Source organism: Pristis pectinata, chromosome 13 (genome assembly GCF_009764475.1).
Source record: "Pristis pectinata isolate sPriPec2 chromosome 13, sPriPec2.1.pri, whole genome shotgun sequence".
Taxonomy (NCBI): Eukaryota; Metazoa; Chordata; class Chondrichthyes; order Rhinopristiformes; family Pristidae; genus Pristis; species Pristis pectinata.
In genome coordinates, this window is record NC_067417.1 from 45,632,891 (window position 1) to 45,651,410 (window position 18,520).

At 46.4% G+C, this 18,520-nt stretch overlaps 1 protein-coding gene across 3 annotated transcripts in view; it reads left to right on the top strand.

Annotated features, from left to right (window-relative positions):
* The window catches only part of exoc3l1 (exocyst complex component 3-like 1), a 70,009-nt gene that overhangs the window by 42,020 nt on the left and 9,469 nt on the right, over positions 1–18,520 (top strand). The window contains exons 6-12 of one of the 3 annotated variants that reach the window (XM_052028313.1): positions 2,983–3,103; positions 7,066–7,191; positions 10,340–10,440; positions 13,852–13,959; positions 14,369–14,519; positions 15,042–15,164; positions 16,734–16,889. In XM_052028313.1, coding sequence (XP_051884273.1) covers positions 2,983–3,103; positions 7,066–7,191; positions 10,340–10,440; positions 13,852–13,959; positions 14,369–14,519; positions 15,042–15,164; positions 16,734–16,889 — 886 coding nt within the window. The remainder of the gene's footprint in view (positions 1–2,982; positions 3,104–7,065; positions 7,192–10,339; positions 10,441–13,851; positions 13,960–14,368; positions 14,520–15,041; positions 15,165–16,733; positions 16,890–18,520) is intronic. The other 2 variants (XM_052028314.1, XM_052028315.1) reach the window with 2 other exon arrangements.

Consider the following 18,520-nt stretch of genomic DNA (forward strand, 5'->3'; position numbering starts at 1 on the left):
TCTGAACCCACACGGTGAGTTTTGCCTTTGTTGATGATGGGATTGTTCATGGAGTCTCCTCCTCTCAGTAACTACTTAACACTGGTGTGTTACCAAGTGGCAGAATGTACCAAGGGATTGTGACCAAGGAATCTGGGACATCTGAACAGTACAATTGTTGCTTGAGTGTCACTGGGGAGAACTCTGTCAATGTTGGGTAAAGCACGTGAAGCTCACAAGGGTCAACTAGCTGAGTCTGTCTTTGTTGTAACCAGTCTCTAAGTTGATGCTTGTTGGTCCATCCACAGTTATTCTTTGACATAGTGTAGCACCACAGGATGGTTCATCATGAAGGTGTGAGTTGACATGACTGATGATACTTTTGGAGACGAGATTTTATTTCATCAACAAAAATCAGTAAAACTGCAGATACTTGAAATCTGAAATCAAAACAAAAATACTGGAAACACCCAGCAGATCAGGCAGCATCTGTGTGGAATGAAAAACAATGTTTCAGGTCCAAGTCTCTTTGTCACAAATGATTGATTTAGTTTAATTTCTAAGATGGTGAAGTTTGATCTCATCTCTCCAAATCATTAGCCCCAGGGCTTGAAACTGTTGATTAACAAAACCGTTACGTATTATGGCAACTGATCTCAGTGATGGTCAGTAAGGGACTAATGCTGGGTACAAAAGTGCAGTGTGGTTATATTTATTGGATGAGTAATCCAGAGAATGCAAGTTCAAATCCCACCATGGCACTCTGAGGAAAGAGAGATTTGTTTAATTGGGTATCGAGGAGTCAAAGGTCCAATGATTGATGAGGAATGTGGCATTCATTGTGCTGTTTTATTTGGCCAACGAGGCTCACTGGCAATCACCAGTGAAGGCTGTTCCAGCTCGTTAGTGCTCGGACAACGACAATAAAACAGAACTGATTTATTTGTCAAAGCCGTTTCAGTCTCCAGGATGCCGCAAGTTGTGTTATCTTTTCTCAAATATTATTCTTGCAAACACTCCCTACTCATGCTCGATCTTTCTGCCGGGCTTTGCTGTTTGAAGACCATCCAGAACATTGAATCAAAATGTCTTCACGTGCATTGAAACAAAACCAGTCTTGGCCATTCTTGAACTGACCTTCTAGCTTTATAAGGCTTGTACGTGCTTCAAGCTACTGTAACACAAAACCTACTTTAAACCCCAGTATTGATGTCAACCAACATTATTTTTATATTTGATCACTTTTATGAGCAGCATCGGTAAAGCCAGCATTTATTGCCCAACCCTAACTGCCCTTGAGAAAGCAGGGGTGAGCTGCCTTCTCGAAGCACTGTAGTCCTTCTGGTGAAGGCATGACCACAATGCAGCTGGGGAGGGAGCTCCCAGATTTAGTCGCAGTGAAGATGAATGAACAGCAATGTATGCTGTAGATGGTACACACTGAAGCCATTTCAGATTCAGATTAGATGGGTTTATTGTCATACACACCAGGGTGCAATGAAATTCCTTGCTCGTGTGAAGCTCACAGTGTACATGGTAATAATAAATACAGCAGCAAGCACAGAACAACAGAATGGTGCAAAGACAGCAGTGCAATCTGAAGTAGTGCAAAAAAAATGCTAAAGCTGTCGACAATACCTGAATTAATAATGGAGGTGGAATTAAGAGTCTGGGAACATGGCTGCACTTTGCTCAATGGTGGAGAGAATGGGTGTTCAGGGTAATGAATGGGGCGTCAATCACGTGGGCTGCTCTGCCCTGGATGGTGTCGAGCGTGTAGAGCGTTATTGCAGGTGCACCCATCCAGGCGAGTGGAGAGTGTTCCTTCGTCCTCCTGAATTGTGCCTTGTAGGTAGTGCAAAGGCTTTGGGTTGTCACCTCAGGATACCGATCCTCTGCCCTGCTCATGTAGTCTTGCTATTTATTCGGCTGGTCCAGTCATGTTTCCGGTCAGTGGTGGCCCCCCAGGCTGTTGATGCTGGGGAGGTCAGCAAAGTGAACCCTTTGGCGATGGTAATTCCCTGGCACTCTTGTCATGTGTATATTACTAACCTGCCTGAATGTTACCTCGATCTTGCTGCGTACAAGCTGAAGAGTTGCAAATGGAATTGAACATTGTGTAATCATCAGCGAGACAGAACACTGACAATAAAAGGCAGGTTACTGCACTACTGAAAGGGCAGCAGAAATCACTTCATTGTTACTCTCAAGATGGGAAGAGGCATAGATCGAGATGACAGTCAGACACTTTTTCCCAGGGCAATAATGGCTCACACAAGGGGGGATAATTTTAAAGTGACTGGAGGAAAGTATAGGGGATGTCAGAGGTAAGTTCTTTTACGCAGAGAGTAGTGGGTGTGTGGAACGCACTGCCGGCAGAGGTTGTAGGGGCAGATACATTGGGGACATTTAAGAGACTCTTAGATAGCCACATGAATAATAGAAAAATGGAGGGCTATGTGGGAGGGAAGGGTGAGATAGACTGGTATTGGTTTATTACTGTCACTTGTACTGAGGTACAGTGAAAAACTTGTCTTGCATACTGTTCGTACAGTATGCAAGATCTTAGAGCAGGATAAAATGCCAGCACAACATTGAGTCATAGAGTCGTACAACACAGGAATGGGCCTTTCAGCCCACCACTTCCATGCCAACAGTTGCACCTATCTATACTAATCCCATTTGCACACATTAGATTCATAGCCGCCTTACATGTTTCAACAAGATCGGCCCTCATTCTGCTAAACTCCAAAGATTGTATGCTTTCAGTTTGTTCTTCCTTTCACTGTTTAACTAAATTGTCCCCCTCCCTCATGTTACCTCCTTGGCTTTCAGTATTCCTGCTGACAGGAAACATCCTTTGATTGAAGGGAAGGAGCCCTGCCTCAGAAGCAGCCGGTGCTAATAATATGCTTAGTAATTGCCTCAGAAGGTTAATCTTTCCTAACGATGTTATTGCTTCCCTGCTTCCTGTTTTCCTTTATGTTATTTTTTTTCCCCCAGCAGTCCTGAAATGATGGATCATCCTGATCTCTTTCCTGATGTTGATGTTGCCTCGCTGGGCCCTCTGATTTCCCAGGATGCACTGGAGCAGCTGCAAAATAAATACGTCAATGCTGTCCGGGTGAGTGTACGAGGCTTCAACCTTGGGAGGAGCCTGCTAGAGCTCGGATTTATCAGATGCTCTTGGAAAACCACAACTTTAAGCAGGAGCTCCGCAAATACTCGTAAGGCAAATCAAAGCAGTGATTCGCGGTGTGACACTGAGTCACACAGAAGGGCCATAGTAGTGTATTGGCTATGTTACCAGGCTGGTGTGCAACTGCCTACCTTGATCCTGAGGCAGGGAACTAACTGGCAGGATTTAAATTCAAGTATTTCTTATATATAAAAGGCTGGGAATGATGACTGTGAAACCCACTGGACTGTGGTTTAAAAAAAAGTCCATCTGTTTATCCAAGTTGTTCAGGGCAGGATCCCTGCCGTCATTATCCAGTCTCCACCATATATGACTCCAGTCCCACCAAAATACCTCCTTCGTACCAGGGAAGAAGTGACAATAAATGTCACCATTGAGTGAATATTTTTGTTTTATACCCTCAATATTAGCTTAGCTAAGTTCACCTGAGACAATTAACAGAAGCCAGAGTAACTCAGAGCTTTGTGGTAGAGCAGAGGGTTCTCCATCACATGATGACCGCTTGCTGGAAAGTATAAGCCTGTAAGCATTAGGAGAACGGAGGAACACTCAGGTCGGTGGTAGTCCTTATGTTGGAGTAGCCTGCAAATTCAGTTGTGCACCACAGGAGCTTGGCAGAATACAGTAGATGTACTGGGCAGCAACATCTCCTGCAGAGGAATGAGATAAAATATCAGCCAATAACAAGGAGCCAGACTACTCACAGCAGAAAGAAAACAGACCGTAGAGCTGATTGGTCAGTGAGAGTGTTTACCGACACATAACCGGTTCTCCTTGCCCCTGGCATCTCCGCTGCTACTGTTCCACTAGTATTTCCTCCTCCTATCTACCTAACTCAGTCCTGAACGTCAACGTGGTCTCTGCTTCAACCATGTGGTTCCACAATTTCACAACCACTTGCAAAAAAAATTACTTCTCTGCTCTCTGTCTAGAGTGTCTTCTTCTTAATCTCTGAAACTGAGGTGGACAGATAGCTGGATATTAAATGACTCAAGCGATATGGGGAAAATAGTGTTGAGGTAGACGATCAGCCTTGATCCTATTGGAAAGTGGAACAGGCTCAATGGGCTGAATGGCCTATCCCTACTTCTCTGTTCTAACAAATAACAGTTAAAGAGACAGATTAGCCTGCCAGTTGTATTTATATTGATAGCATTCATGTGTGTGCCTTGGGAACCATAAGATGATAGTGTATGATAAGGATTTCATAGATCACAGCTGGCTTAGTCAGTTCATTACAGTTCTGACTTTTTTTAACATTTATTAATTATCCAGGATGAGGCCAACACTAACAAGGTCAAATGTTTATTGCTGATCCCTAAAGACTCCTGAACAGGAATTATTTGTGGCCATTTCAGTCAAACGCATTAATGGGTCTGGAGTCACATGCAGACCAGTCTCTGTGGAATGTGGATGAGCCTGATGGATTTTCACAACAACCAGCAGTGGTCATCAATACTGAGACAAGTTTTTTTAATGCTATGGTGGAATATGAACTCGGGTCTCAGGATTGTTAGTCCAGTAACTTAACCACTGTGCCACCACCATACCAGGTGTGACACATCAGGCAATACCAGGCCCAGCTCTGCTCTATCTAAGTGGTGTGCATATCCAGCATCGTCCTGATAAGGAAATCCCCAACTCCCCTCCTCAAACCACCAACCATCTCCTTGAATGCTTCACCCCAGTTTCTAACAGCCTTTGGTCTCAAAAATTGTAAGGAACCCCTTGCTTATGACCCTCTGTCCATGGAGACAGAGAGCCCCACCTACATCAGGCTAATTGACAGAATGTGATACCCACCAACCCATCTCAAAATGCTGTCAGCCCCACTTTAAGGAGAAGGAGACCATTTCCTTACCCACACCTGCTGAGAGATGCAAGGAGGAGGAAAGGAAAGGTATATTTATGAAGGACTTCCATATCCCTGTCATAGTATCCCAAAGCACTTCATAACCAGCTGGGAGCATCGATCATGGAATATAGAACAGTACAGCACAGGAACAGGCTCTTCAGCCTTTGACGTCTGTACCGAACACAATGCCAAATTAAACTAAATCTCTTCTGCCTGCACGTGATCCATATCCCTCCACTCCCTGCATATTCATGTGTCCATCTACAAGCCTCTTTAATGCCACTGTCGTATCTGCTTCCACCGTTACATTTGAAGTGCAGCCACAGTTGTAGGAAACACAGTTGTCATCAATTTCTGCACAGGAGGAGTGCCAATGAGCAGATAATCTGCTCTAGAAGTTTTGTAGAAGGAAAGGGGCTGGGGAGGAGACGAGAAAGGGGAAGATTTACAGCGAGGAGAATGTAGAAGGAAGAGCAAAGGGGGGATTGGGGATGGGACAGAAGGAAGAGGGGAGGACAGGAAACATTGAGAATGTGCAAGAAGCAGTGGAGAGATTCAGCCTGGCTGAACCACGGATGAGGATAACAAAGTGCAGGTGCTTCCGACGTGTTGCTCGATAACAGACGGAGGTAATGGACTGAAGTCACACCAAGTTTCACAGTGGTGAGAGCTGGCAAGTGGAGATCTGAGCAAAGGGAAGTTGATGCATTTCTGCTTATCTAACACTGCTGCACAATTGCCCCCTGTGCAAACGGTAGTTATAGCTGGCACAATCATTTTCCCTTCCTGCACAGTGGTGCTAGCAGACCGATTTCACCTGCTGAATTCGTGGCTGTCTGCATTATTGACTGATCTATCGAACTGGGCCACTTGTGATCCATACAAAGTGGTGTCTGAGTACAACGTCACCCATCAGAGTGAGCAGATGTAGCACCCGCTGACGTGTGTTGCTCAGGAGAGAATATCGGCACCTAAGCACCTACCACAGGAAAGATGTGATTAAGATAAGATTATTAGTCACACGTACATCGAAACACACAGTGAAATGCATCTTTTGCTAGAGTGTTCTGGGGGCAGCCCACAAGTGTCACCACGCTTCCGTCGTCAACATAGCATGCCCACAACTTCCTAACCCGTATGTCTTTGGAATGTGGGAGGAAACCGGAGCACCCGGAGGAAACCCACGCAGACACAGGGAGAAGCTGGAGAGGGCGCAGAATAGATTCATAAGGATGTTGCCCGGATTGGAGGGCTTGAGTTAGAAGGGAGATTGGATAGGCTGGGTCAAAGGAGGCAGAGAATTGATAGGATAGAGGTGTATAAAATAATGAGAGGCATAGGGTAGATAGCCAGAGTCTTGCTTCCCATTAGGGGCGTCTAAAACTAGAGGGCATAGGTTTAAGGCGAGAGGGCATAGGTTTAAGGTGAGAGGGCATAGGTTTAAGGTGAGAGGGCATTGGTTTAAGGCGAGAGGGCATAGGTTTAAAGTGAGAGGGATGAGGTTTAAGGTGAGAGGGATGAGGTTTAAAGGAAATCTGAGGGTTACATTTTTTTACACAAAGAGTAGTTGATATCTGGAATGAGGTGGAGGCAAGAACAGTAACAACACTTAAAGGGCATCTGGACAGATATGAATGAGCAGGGCACAGAGGGATGTAGAATTAATGCAGGCGGGGGGGATTAGTATAGATGGGCATGACGGTCAGCATAGGCATGGTGGGCTAAAGGGCCTGTTTCCATGCTGTACAATACCATGACGCTCCGCAGAGACTAAGTGACCTGTTGCCATCGTCCTCCAGTTCACCACGTGAAACAGGCCATTGTACGTCTAACTCAGGTGTGTGCCCCAGCCCAGACACCGGTCCTGTATAAAGGGTAAGATCAGTTTAATAAGCGTGCCCAGTGTTGGAAGCAGAGCTCTGTTCGGTGTTGGGGTGGGTGGGGGGGGGGGGGGGGCCCTAAATAACCGGGAAAAAGCACAGAGAAGACGGCAAGGCCTGACATGATTGATTTTGCTGTTTGCCCGTTGCAGGTGGCAGTGTCCGACTGGATGCAGAAGGCGCTTGAAGCTGAGGTGAATGACTGGTACAGCGAAGGGGAGCCGGAGTCTGACCACGAGGGCTACTACCACTCCAGCCTGCCGGCCATCGTGACTCAGGTCAGTGGACAGGCAGCACTGTAACGGTTCATGTGCTTCAGTGCTGTGGCCAATCTGAGGGATGTGGTGCAGTGGGAGCTGCAGAGCCTTGGGCGTCAGCTGCTGCTCGTTCCATTCCCGTTCTCCTCGTGGGCCGGCTCATCTCCAAGCTCCACGTCCGCTCATTGGACCGGAGCACCCCAGGGAAACCTTCGGGAGAATGTGCAAACTCCACACTGACAGCACCTGAGGTCAGGATGGAACCTGGGTTGCTGGAGCTATGAGGCAGCGGCTCTACTGGCTGCGGCACTGTGCCGCCCAGGTGATCTGTGGGTGAGGCCTGAGGTTTTGTCACTCACTGCCTTGCAGACTGCAGCAGCTGGGCCTTGAGGCCGATTGGTAGCACAGGGATGCTGGAGGGGAAATGGGGAAAGGGGTTGGGGGAGTGGACAGTGGAGTTAGGTGGTTGACTGCAAGAGTATAAAACAGGAAAAGCTGGATGTGCGGGCAGAATCTATGGAAAGAGAAACAGAGTCAACAGAAGGAACCGGGACCTTTCCTCACAGCTGGGTAAGAGATAAAACAAGTTAATTTTCAGTAGCAATGATGGTGGGAGATTGATGGGTAGGATCAAGGAAACATCTCCGATAGGGAGAGACTAAATGATTAATGTGGTAGTTAGACACAGATTATGCTGCTTTATCTCTGTGATATATTACTAAAAGCAGGGCTGTGGGACATGTCCAATGGAGAGAGAACAACTGAGCCAAAATCACAGATGGATGACAGGAAGATATAGCCAGTTCTGATGCAAAGAGAGATTGGTAATTGGTTTGCTATTGTCACATGTACCAAGATACAGTGGGTAAACTTGGTTTTGCCTGCCATCCATATAGATCATTCCAAAACATAAGTACATTGAGGTAGTACAAGGGAAAAGCAATAACAGAATGCAGACTATAGTGTTACAGTTACAAAGTCAAAGTCAAAGTCGATTTTATTGTCAAATGCACAAGTACATGTGTGCACAAGTGCAATGAAAAACCTACTTGCAGCAGCATCACAGACACACAGCATCATATAAGCCACATTCACAAGAAAAACATAGGTGCAGTGCAGGTAGACAGATAAGGTACAAGAGAAAAAAAGAGTTACTTAAAGGTGAAGAGTTTGGTATCATTCTCCAGGCTGCATCATGCCCAGAGGGAAGATGGGGAACTGCTCCTGAAGTTTGTATTGGGTCTCACTGTAACAGTTCAGGAGGCCACAGAGAGACCTGTCAGAGTGGGAGTGGGATGGTGAATGGAAGTAGCAGGCACCTAGAAGCGCCAGGTCACTCCCACGGACTGAAGGCAGGTGCTCGAGTGTGAGCGGTAGGCCATTTCAAACCCAGTCTGCTCCAGTGTCTCCTCTCCCTGCTAATGAAAAATGCACCAGCCACACACAGAGTGGCCCTACTCAAAGGAGCACCATTCAAGTTCGCCCCCCAAGTCACGCACCGTTCTGACGCCCACATGCATCACCCACCCTTCATCACTGCTGGGTCCAGTTCCGGGATCTCTCTACCCACCAGTGTACTGCCTGAGCACCACCACCTTCAGAAGGGCAACATGCAAAATGCCAGACAGACCTTCAACACTGATATACCAGGAATGAATTACTAAGGAGGACAATGACTGGGCTGTTATCTCAACCTGTGTTGCACGTACATCTACTGAGCTATTAGCTGGATGTTGTAGGCCAAATTGCTTGCTCTACTCTCTCTACACTCATGACTGTGTGGCTAAGCACAGCTCAGACGCCATCTATAAATTTGCCGATGACACCACTGTGGTAGGTAAAATCTCAGATGGTTATGAGGAAGCGTACAGGAGTGAGATAGATCGGCTGGTTGAGTGGTGTCACAACAACAACCTCGCACTCAAAGTCAGCAAGACCAAGGAATTGATTGTGGACTTCAGGAAGGGGAAGTCAGGAGAATATACACCAGTCTTCATTGAGGGGTCAGTGGTGGAAAGGGTGAGCAGCTTCAAGTTCCTGGGTGTCAACATCTCAGAAGATCTATCCTGGGTCCAACACATTGATGCAATCATAAAGAAAGCACACCAGCGGATCTACTTCATTAGGAGTTTGAGGAGGTTTGGTATGTCATCAAAGGCTCTCGCAAATTTCTACAAATGTATGGTGGAGAGCATTCTGACTGGTTGCATCACCGCCTGGTACGGAGGCTCTGATGCACAGGATCATAAGAAACTGCAGAGGGTTGTAGACTTAGCCAGCTCCATCACGGACACAACCCTCCCCACAATTGAGGATACCTTCAAGAGGTGGTGTTTCAAGAAACATCCATCACTAGGAAACCCCACCATCTGGGACGCGCCCTCTTCTCATTACTACCATCAGGGAGGAGGTACAGGAGCCTGAAGACCCACACTCAATGATTCAGAAACAGCTTCTTCCCCTCCACCATCAGATTTCTGAATGGTTCATGAACCCTTGAACACTACCTCATTGTTCCTTTTTTTCTGCACTATTTATTTATTTTGTAATTTATAGTAATTTTATGTCTTTGCACTGTACTGTTGCTGAAAAACAACAAATTGGTATTGGTTTATTATTGTCACTTGTACCGAGGTCCAGTGAAAAGCTTGTCTTGCACACCAATCGTACAGGTCAATTCATTACACAGTGCAGTTACATTGGGTTAGTACTAAGTGCACTGATGTAGTACAGGTAAAAACAATAACAGTACAGAGTAAAGTGTTGCCAGCCCTGTAAGAAGATTTAAAAGAACATTATTAGTAATGGCTAGTGACATAGAGTTTAAATTTAAAAGTGTAGAACGATTATAGGAAGGGTAATGAGTAGATCTGTAGAGAGCAGCTTGCAACGAGTCACCACGCTCCGGCGCCATCTTGATTTGATTTCACATCATAAGACAGTGATAATAATTCTGATTCTGATTCAAGTATGTACTGACTGGGAATAAAATGACACAGCCCAATTAGTTGCTACATAATCACAAATCCTGGAGAGCTAACAAGGATAAACTGATTATTCCTTTCTACTGTGACCTCTGACGTGACTCATGAAAGATGTCAAATAATATGTTGTGATGTGCTCTGTGCGCACTTGCCTTGACTGTCAAACTTTGCCCTTTCCCGTCCAGATGCTGGAAGAGAATGTCCAGGTGGCGATGATGATTGGTGACCATCTCAAGGACCAAGTGGTGGTGATGGCTTTGCAGGAACTCGAGACTTTCCTGTGCAGGTAACTTTTTCATGAAGTAAGTGGAGGAGTAAATCATGTCTTCTCCGCTGCTGACAACTCACACAGCAGTGTCTTTTGACTGCAAGAATCTGTGAGGTGTGTCGTGCTTTCCCAATCGAATCTGCTGGTAACGAATAATTTTTTTTTGAGCATGAAGTTGATTTTTCACATTGGTAGGACCGACATTTACTGCCCATCCTGACAGAAATTTATGAAATAATGAGAGGCATAGAGAGTAGACAGCCAGTATCTTTTCCCCAGGATTGAAATGTCAAATACTAGAGGGCATGCATTTAAGGTGAGAGGGGGAAAGTTCAAAGGAGATGTGCGGGGCAAGTTTTTTACACAGAGATTGATGGGTGCCTGGGGTGGCGGTGGAGGCAGATATGATAGGCGTTTAAGAGGCTCTTAGACAGGCACATGAATATGCAGAGAATGGAGGGAGATGGACCATGTGCAGGCAGAAAGGATTAGTTTAATTGGGCATCATTAGCTTAATTAGTTCATCACAACATCATGGGCCAAAGGACCTGTTCCTGTGCTGTACTGTTCTATGTTCTAATTACCCTCTGAAAGGTGCTGGCAATTTGTCTCCCTGAAATGTTCCTGTCCCTGAAGTGACACACCTCGCATGGTGCTGTTGGGGAGGGAGTTCCAGGCCTTGGACCCAATGATAATGAAGTAGTTTGTGATATTTCTCCGAAACAGGATGGTCTGCCACATGGAGGGGAACCTTCCCAGTGTTGGTGGTCCCATGCACCTGTTGCCCTTGTCCTCCTAGGCTGCAGAAGGTTTGTGAAGTGCAGTCAATGACCATCTCCAACAAGGGGGCGTCAAAACCCCTTCCCTTGATATTCAATGGTATCACCAGTGCCAAATCCCCAGCCATCGACATCCGAGGGGTCACCTTGGTCCAGAAATTCAACTGAACCAGCCACATAAAAACAAGCAGGTCAGAGGCTGGGTGTCCTGGGGCGAGTGACTCGGCTGCTGCAGTGCATTTTGTAGATGGTACATACTGCAGCCACTGTGCAGTGAGAGAAGGAATGGACGTTTAGGGTAATGGGATGGGTCCTAGTCAAGTGGGCTACTTTGCCCTGGACAGTGTTGAACTTCTGGTGAGCAGTTGGAGCTGCACTTCCCCAGGCCAATGGAGGCTACTCCATCACACTCCTGACTTGTGTCTTGCAGACAGTGGGAGGGCTGTGGGGTGTCAGGAGTTGAGTCACTTGCCCCAGGATACCCAGCCTCTGACCCGCTCTTGTAGCCATAGTTTTTATGTGGCTGGTTCCTTTGAGTTTCTAGACCACAGTGACCCCCAGGATGTTGGTAACTGGGGATTTGGCACTGGTGATGCCATTGAATATCAAAGGAAGGAGTTTAGACCCCTCATTGTTGGAGATGGTCATTGCCTGGCATTTTTGTGGCATGACTGTTGCTTGCTACTTGCCTGAAGGCTGTCCAGGTCTTGCTACGTGTAGGCACAGGATGCTTCATTTGCTGAGGAGTTGCAAGTGGAACTGAACATGGTGCAATCATCAGAAAACATCCCCGTCCTGACCTTATGGTGGAAGGAAGGTCATTGATGAAGTAGCTGAAGATGGTTGGGTCTAGAACACAGCCCTGAGGAACTCCTGCAGTGATGTCCTGGAGCTGGGGTGACTGACCTTCAACAACCACAAGCACCTTCATTGGCGCAAGGTATAACTCCGGTCACGGAACCATGGAAACCTGAAAGGTCAGGCAGCAAATACATGAAGAGAACCAGCATTAATATTTCAGGTTGTAGATCCTTCATCAGAGTTCTACCCAAAATGTCAAGAGTTTCTCTCTCCACAGATGCTGCCTGACCTGCTGAGTGTTTCCAGCAGTTTCTGTTTCTCTTTCCTATTTACATTTTTATTTTGCTTTTTAATAGAAAATAGAAGCAGGAGTAGGCCATTCAGCCCTTTGAGCCTGTTCTACCATTCTGTACATATGTGACTGGTCACCTATCTCTGTACCATATTCCTGCTCTCTCCCATATCCCTTGATGATGAATCTAGAAATGTACTTGTCTCCTTCCTAAATATATTCAGCAACTTGGCCTCCACAGCCTTCTGTGGTAGGGAATTCCTCAAGTTCACCAACCACTAAGTGAAGACACTTCTCCTTAATTCAGCCAAAATCTCTTGTCCAGTAATCTGTGATACCTCATCCTAGCGAGGGGAATCTGCTGGCATGGGGCAATATTGAGTACTCCATATACCACAGGGGCACCACCTTTGTTGGGTCTGCCCTGCCGACGATGGAGAAGGTCTGAGAAGCTCATTGACTGGTATGATTCTATGACTATGACCATGCTGGGTTTTGAAAGAGATGCTGGAAGGTTTATGCAGCCCATCCCACTGAATAACCAGCTCTCACCAGTGCTTTCCTGGTCCTTAAAGCATTGAGGTGGCAATCCTAATAGTTTTCCTAATGGTTTCACTGGAGAAACATGACTAATATTGATATTTTCCCTGGATTTCCACTAAACTTCCTCCTTTGTTGCAATGGGAAGTCAGAAGATCTCCCATTCCAGATCCACTTAGTGACTAAATTAGGATTTTCTGAGATAATTGGGCAAATGTCCCTCACCAGAGACTTCTAGCGAAGGTCGGAGGTGAAGGAATACAGGGGAGGACATTGGTGGAGATGTGGTAGAGGTTGCATGGTCCCTTATAAAGTATTAACAGGTTTGGACATGGAGAACACAGGAGTACTTCAGAGTACGTTAGGTAGGTGGAGGGAAGAGGAAATAAAATTAATGAGTCATGAATTTCAACCAGCTCTGGAGATGTGAGCTTCCGCAATCTCAGTGCTCTTCCACCACTTGTCTAATCTCCATTTGTGTGACTTAAAATCCTTTATTCCAACTGGAATTCCGATGGACAGACTCTTTTGCCACAAGCTGAACTATTTCAATATCCCAACACACCAAAGTTTTGCAGTTCCAAGGATAAGCCCACAATACACAACAGCTGGTAACTTGAAAGGGGGACACGTAAATCAAATCTGTAATGGTTGGAAGTTCCCTTTAATTAAAAAAATTCTTCTTTGTTTCTTCTGCATCTGTGGAATTTCTTGTGTCTTCCTTGTTATCTTTCCGGGTTGTCGATGTTTTGCGTGAATTGTGATGTTGTGCAACACATTATTTGACATTTCCTTCTCTTTCCCCTCACCTACAGATCTCTGAAAAGTACATGAGAACAAGACCAATGCCCACAATAGCTGGGGCATTTCTTGTGTTCCACACGCAATACCTCTGTGTTTGACTACTGCAAATGGTTAATGCATTTACCCAATATAATTGGCTGCTATTATGCCATAAGCATGGGCTGTATCAGACTCTGCCTGTCCTCTACTTTAATGACCTGGTGTATCTTTTAGGTTCCGAGAGGCTGTGATCAGTTATGGGAAGGAACGGAGCAAAGATTCTCAGCCTAAGCATTACCTGCTGTACCTCCTGGCAGCTGTCAACAACTGTATCACATTCAGGTACAAGAAGCTCTCTGACCTGCTGTACAGATACCTGGGATGAGGCAACGAGACGAGCATTTCTCACAATCCCGGTGTGCAGGACAATGGAAGGTGGTGTTTGGATCCATGTTTGTATGCGTGTACCGGAGGGTTCCCCCTCCTCCCAGCCTTGATCTGAGAGCTCCCAGCACTTGTTCAGCCAATTGACCTGAGCTTGGGAGTTGAGCCAGGGTGCTCTTGCAGGGTCCACAGGAATGAGTGTATTGGCAGAGGGGGGTGGGGTTGGCGGGGCGGGAATTGAACCTGCTTTGATGCCCCTGTTGGCTGGATGAACTTAGGACACCACGAGCAAAGTGGTCAGGAGGAGTAGGAACTAGGTTCTTCCATTTGGACGCTGGTTGAGTGACGTCGCCCCCTTGTGTTTCAGGAGGTCAGTCCAGTGGCTGCAGCAGCAGAGTGACAGGGGAACCCACAGTGACTACTGCATGAAAGCCTCTCACTCCATTGACACAGCAGTGGATCGAGCCATGAAGAAAGGCTGCAGGCTGCTGATAGATGAGATGCTTCTGGAACTGCAGGTACTCAACCCAGCAAGCACGGGAAAGGATTGGAGTGGGCAGAAAGGCCGGTTTAATGACCAGGGAATGGTAGCGTTAAAACTAGATCACCTCAGCTAATCAATCCAGCAAACTGAGTTCAAATCCCTCCCTGGCAATTTAGGATTTAGAATTGAGTTTACAATTCTGGCATCGGTAATTGGCATGGTACAAAAGCCTGTTCACTTTGGGGAAGGAAACCTTTGTTCTTACCCAGACCGTGAGTCCTGTCCCATACCAAGTCAACTGACTATTGGATCCCTTCTGGAGATGGCCTATTAGCTTCAGAAATTAATTGGGCAAAAAAACCTTTACTGTATAACCAACCAATGCTGTGTCCGCCTTGGGGAAAATTAGATAGAGGCAAGGGATGGTAGAAAATGGGGGAATATCCCATTTACCTGTTCAAAGATCTTCCATCTTCCTTGTGCAGTGTTGAATCTTGTTATTTGCTGTGTATTTTGGCTTATTGGACATTCAACTCACTGGGAATCCTGTCTCCAGCCCCATTTCCTCCAGTTGCTGTCTGGGTCCTGGCTCTCTGGTTCCGAGTTCATTGACTCCACCTGCACTGTTGTGGACACATACTACAGCTACTTCAGCCACATCAGGGAGCCCACCTTTCAGGTGAGAGTCGAGCTCCTTCATTCACTCAATGCCTGCCTTCCGTCCATCTCTAATCTGGCCGAGCAAGATGACGATGAGCTGCTGTAAAGAGAGAGAGGAAGAGGGACCCACGGATAATCCAGCTGTGAACCAATAGCAACTTCTGTTGAAACCAGTGCAGCTTCATTACCCATTGCCCAATGTGCACCAATGTTCATTCTACCTCTGACATGAAATGTTTAACTGTTTCTCTTTCCACAGATGCACGCAGCCAGCTGAGTATTTCCAGCATTTTGTTTACATTTCACATTTCAGCTTCTGCAGTTTTTTGATTATCATTTTATATCCCTCTCTAGGTTTTACTCATTGCTAATGTAATACTGCTTAAAGGGAAAACCCATGATCAACAGTCGCAGCTGGTGCATCACCTTTAATTTCCTTTCGGTCTTTTAGGTTTAGGGGGATTAGCAAGGCCAGAGCAATGCGGGTGTGTGAGAAGAGGGAGTGAATGTGAAAGGCAAGTTAAGATCCCACTGCAGTAAGTTTGTGAGGGATGCACTGGGGCCAGGAGAGGCTCCAGTGCATCTACACAATGGGCCGTTCTGTTTCATCAAGTACCAATGATTTCCTGGTAGTGCAGCTAGCTGAGAACAAACTGGGCCTAAAAATAGAAAATGCTAGGAATATTTCAACGGTCAGGAAGCATCTGTGGGAAGAGAAACAGAGTTAACTTCATTGAGTCATACAGCACGGAAACAGGCCCTTCAGCCCAACTGGTCTATGCTGGCCAAGATGTCTATCTGAGCTAGTCTCATTTGCCTGCATTTGGCCCATATCCTTCTAAATCTTTCCTATCCATTTACCTGTCCATGTGTCTTTTAAACATTGTTATTTCCACCATTTCCTCTGGAAGCTCGTTCCATACACCCTCCACCCTCTGTGTGGAAAACATTTCCCCTCAGGTCCCTTTTAAATCTTTCCCCTCTCACCTTAAACCTACGTCCTCTAGTTTTAAGACTCCCCCTACCCCGGTACAGAGACTGTGACCATCACTTTATCTATCCTCCTCGTGATTTTATTTAAATCTGTAAGGGTGATGTCGTTTCATCAGGACTGGGAGGGAGGCAGAAGAAGCTGGGGGAGTGCAGATGTCTCCAATAGGGTAAAACTGGGATAAGCTGTAAACTAGGTCAATGAGTGACTGGGAGCTGTCAGAGAGTGAGAACATAGACAAAAGAATGTAGGAGTTGTGAATAACAAACTAAGTGGAGCAGTGATAGCAGAGGGGGTAGAGCGGAGGGCACGGAGGGACAACTGGAGAGAGCACTTGGACAGGTAAGTGGGCTTAGTGACCCCTGGGATGGGCTCCATGCTGGGGAGTGCATCCACACAATGGGCCACTCTGCTTCATTGGGTATCAATGATTTCATTGGTAGTGCAGGAGGACTGGGGGCAAGAAAGAGGGGCAATTAACTACGCGGATCTATAACAGAAGGGCAAAGTAGTGGCTAATGAGGTTAAGCCGCCCGCTTGTAGCCATTATGTACCTGGGTGTGATGATCACGTCTCCGTGCTGTGCCGACTCCACAGTTCATGCTGGTTGAGGGGCTTCGTCTGGTGGTTGTTGAATACATCCGCCGGCTGATGCTGAAGAAGCTGGTCTGCAAGAATCCCGCCGAGCGAGAGAAGGTGTCGCACAGAATGTCGTGTGATGCCACACGGCTGCAGGAACTCTTCCACAACCTGGTGAGTGAGCAGCGGTAGTAACGTTTGATCAGCCGCATCATTTGTCGCCCACAAAGCACTGACGGACCTGACTCTCTTTCACCTCTTGCGTGACGGTGTGCCGCTTGTGGTAAGCTCGTGTGCAGGGAGTGCACCTGAGTCATTGGCCACATGCTTAAGGAATAACCCTTGTTGCTCAGTCCTCAACCATCAGTTTGTCAGGGTTGGTCGGCTGGACTGGTGCAGAATGAAGCCATCACGACTGCCTTTGGGGTATTGCACACTGACCCACATTAATGTGCCGCGTGTGGTCTTACACCAGCCGGACATTTCCATATTTCCTTCTGACGTTGCGGAAGACTGTTCGGCCCATCAGTTCTCTGCCAGCTCACAGAGCAGTTCCGCTCCCCCACTTATTCTCCCTGTAATGTATTATTCCCCCCCACCCAACATTCCCATCAACTTCCCCCAGGTTTTACCTCTCACCCCCAGACTAGGGGCGATTTACAGTGGCTGATTAACCCACCAACCCGTACACCTTTGGGAAGTGGGAGGAAGCCAGAGCACCTGGGGGAAACCTACTTGGTCACAGGGAGAACGTGCAAACTGCACACAGACAGCACCGGAGATCAGGATCAAACCTGGGTCTGTAGCTGCGCCAGTGTGTTGCCCATCGAGTGAAACTGCCTTTGGGTGTGGTACAACTTGCATTCAGTCAATGATTTCCCCCAGCTGAGGGTTACGGTCTCACAATGACAGGTCGGCCATTTGAGACAGAGATTAGAAGAAACTGTCATGCAGAGTGTATTGAATTCTTGGAATTCTCGGCTGTGGAGGCTCAGTCACTGAGGATATTCAAGGCAGAGACCTTGAAGATTTCAAGACTGATAGGTCTTTGGATATGAAGGGAATTAGGGGATATGGGGTTAGGGCAGGAAAGTGGAGCTGGGGTAATAGTTCTCTTATGATCTTATTGAACAGCAAATCAGGCACAAGGGGCTGAATGGCCTTTTCTGCTTCTATTTCTAATGCTTTTTATGTGTTTTGATGTGCACGAACATCAGTAACGAACTGAGCTGTACACTGCAGCTAGCCAGTGGTCCACCAAGGTACAGCCAGCTAAAGATCAGGTCCACGTCTTAAATCAGAACTTGAAGTGAATATACTCCTAAAAGCCACATTCATTCTTATGGAACAACTCCAGATACCTCGGTAACACTGGCCGTTCAAACCCTGCCTGTTCTCATCTACGTTGAGATACTGAGTCCCTATTATGGTAGATTTTTATCAGAAAATTCAAACGTTATTTGAAAAACCCAGGTTCCGAGCTAGAAATTGTTCATGTGAGCTTTTTTCTAAAGCTGCAGTATACAACAAATCAGAATTCATAATTTGATCATTTACTCAAATTGTAAATTTAAGTTTTCAAGCTGATACCCAGAGGAACTCAATGTTGTAAAAGAAAACCCAATATGTTTATAAGCAGAAAAAACAATGAATGAATGTTGGATATCGTGCGCATACAGGAAAGGCAAATCCTTACATACTCCTAATAGTATCATCATGGGCTCTACAGGATTAACTGCTTTCAGATCTGTGAAACACTTCAACACAGGACAGCAGAAAGGACACCACTTAATGAATCCGTCCAC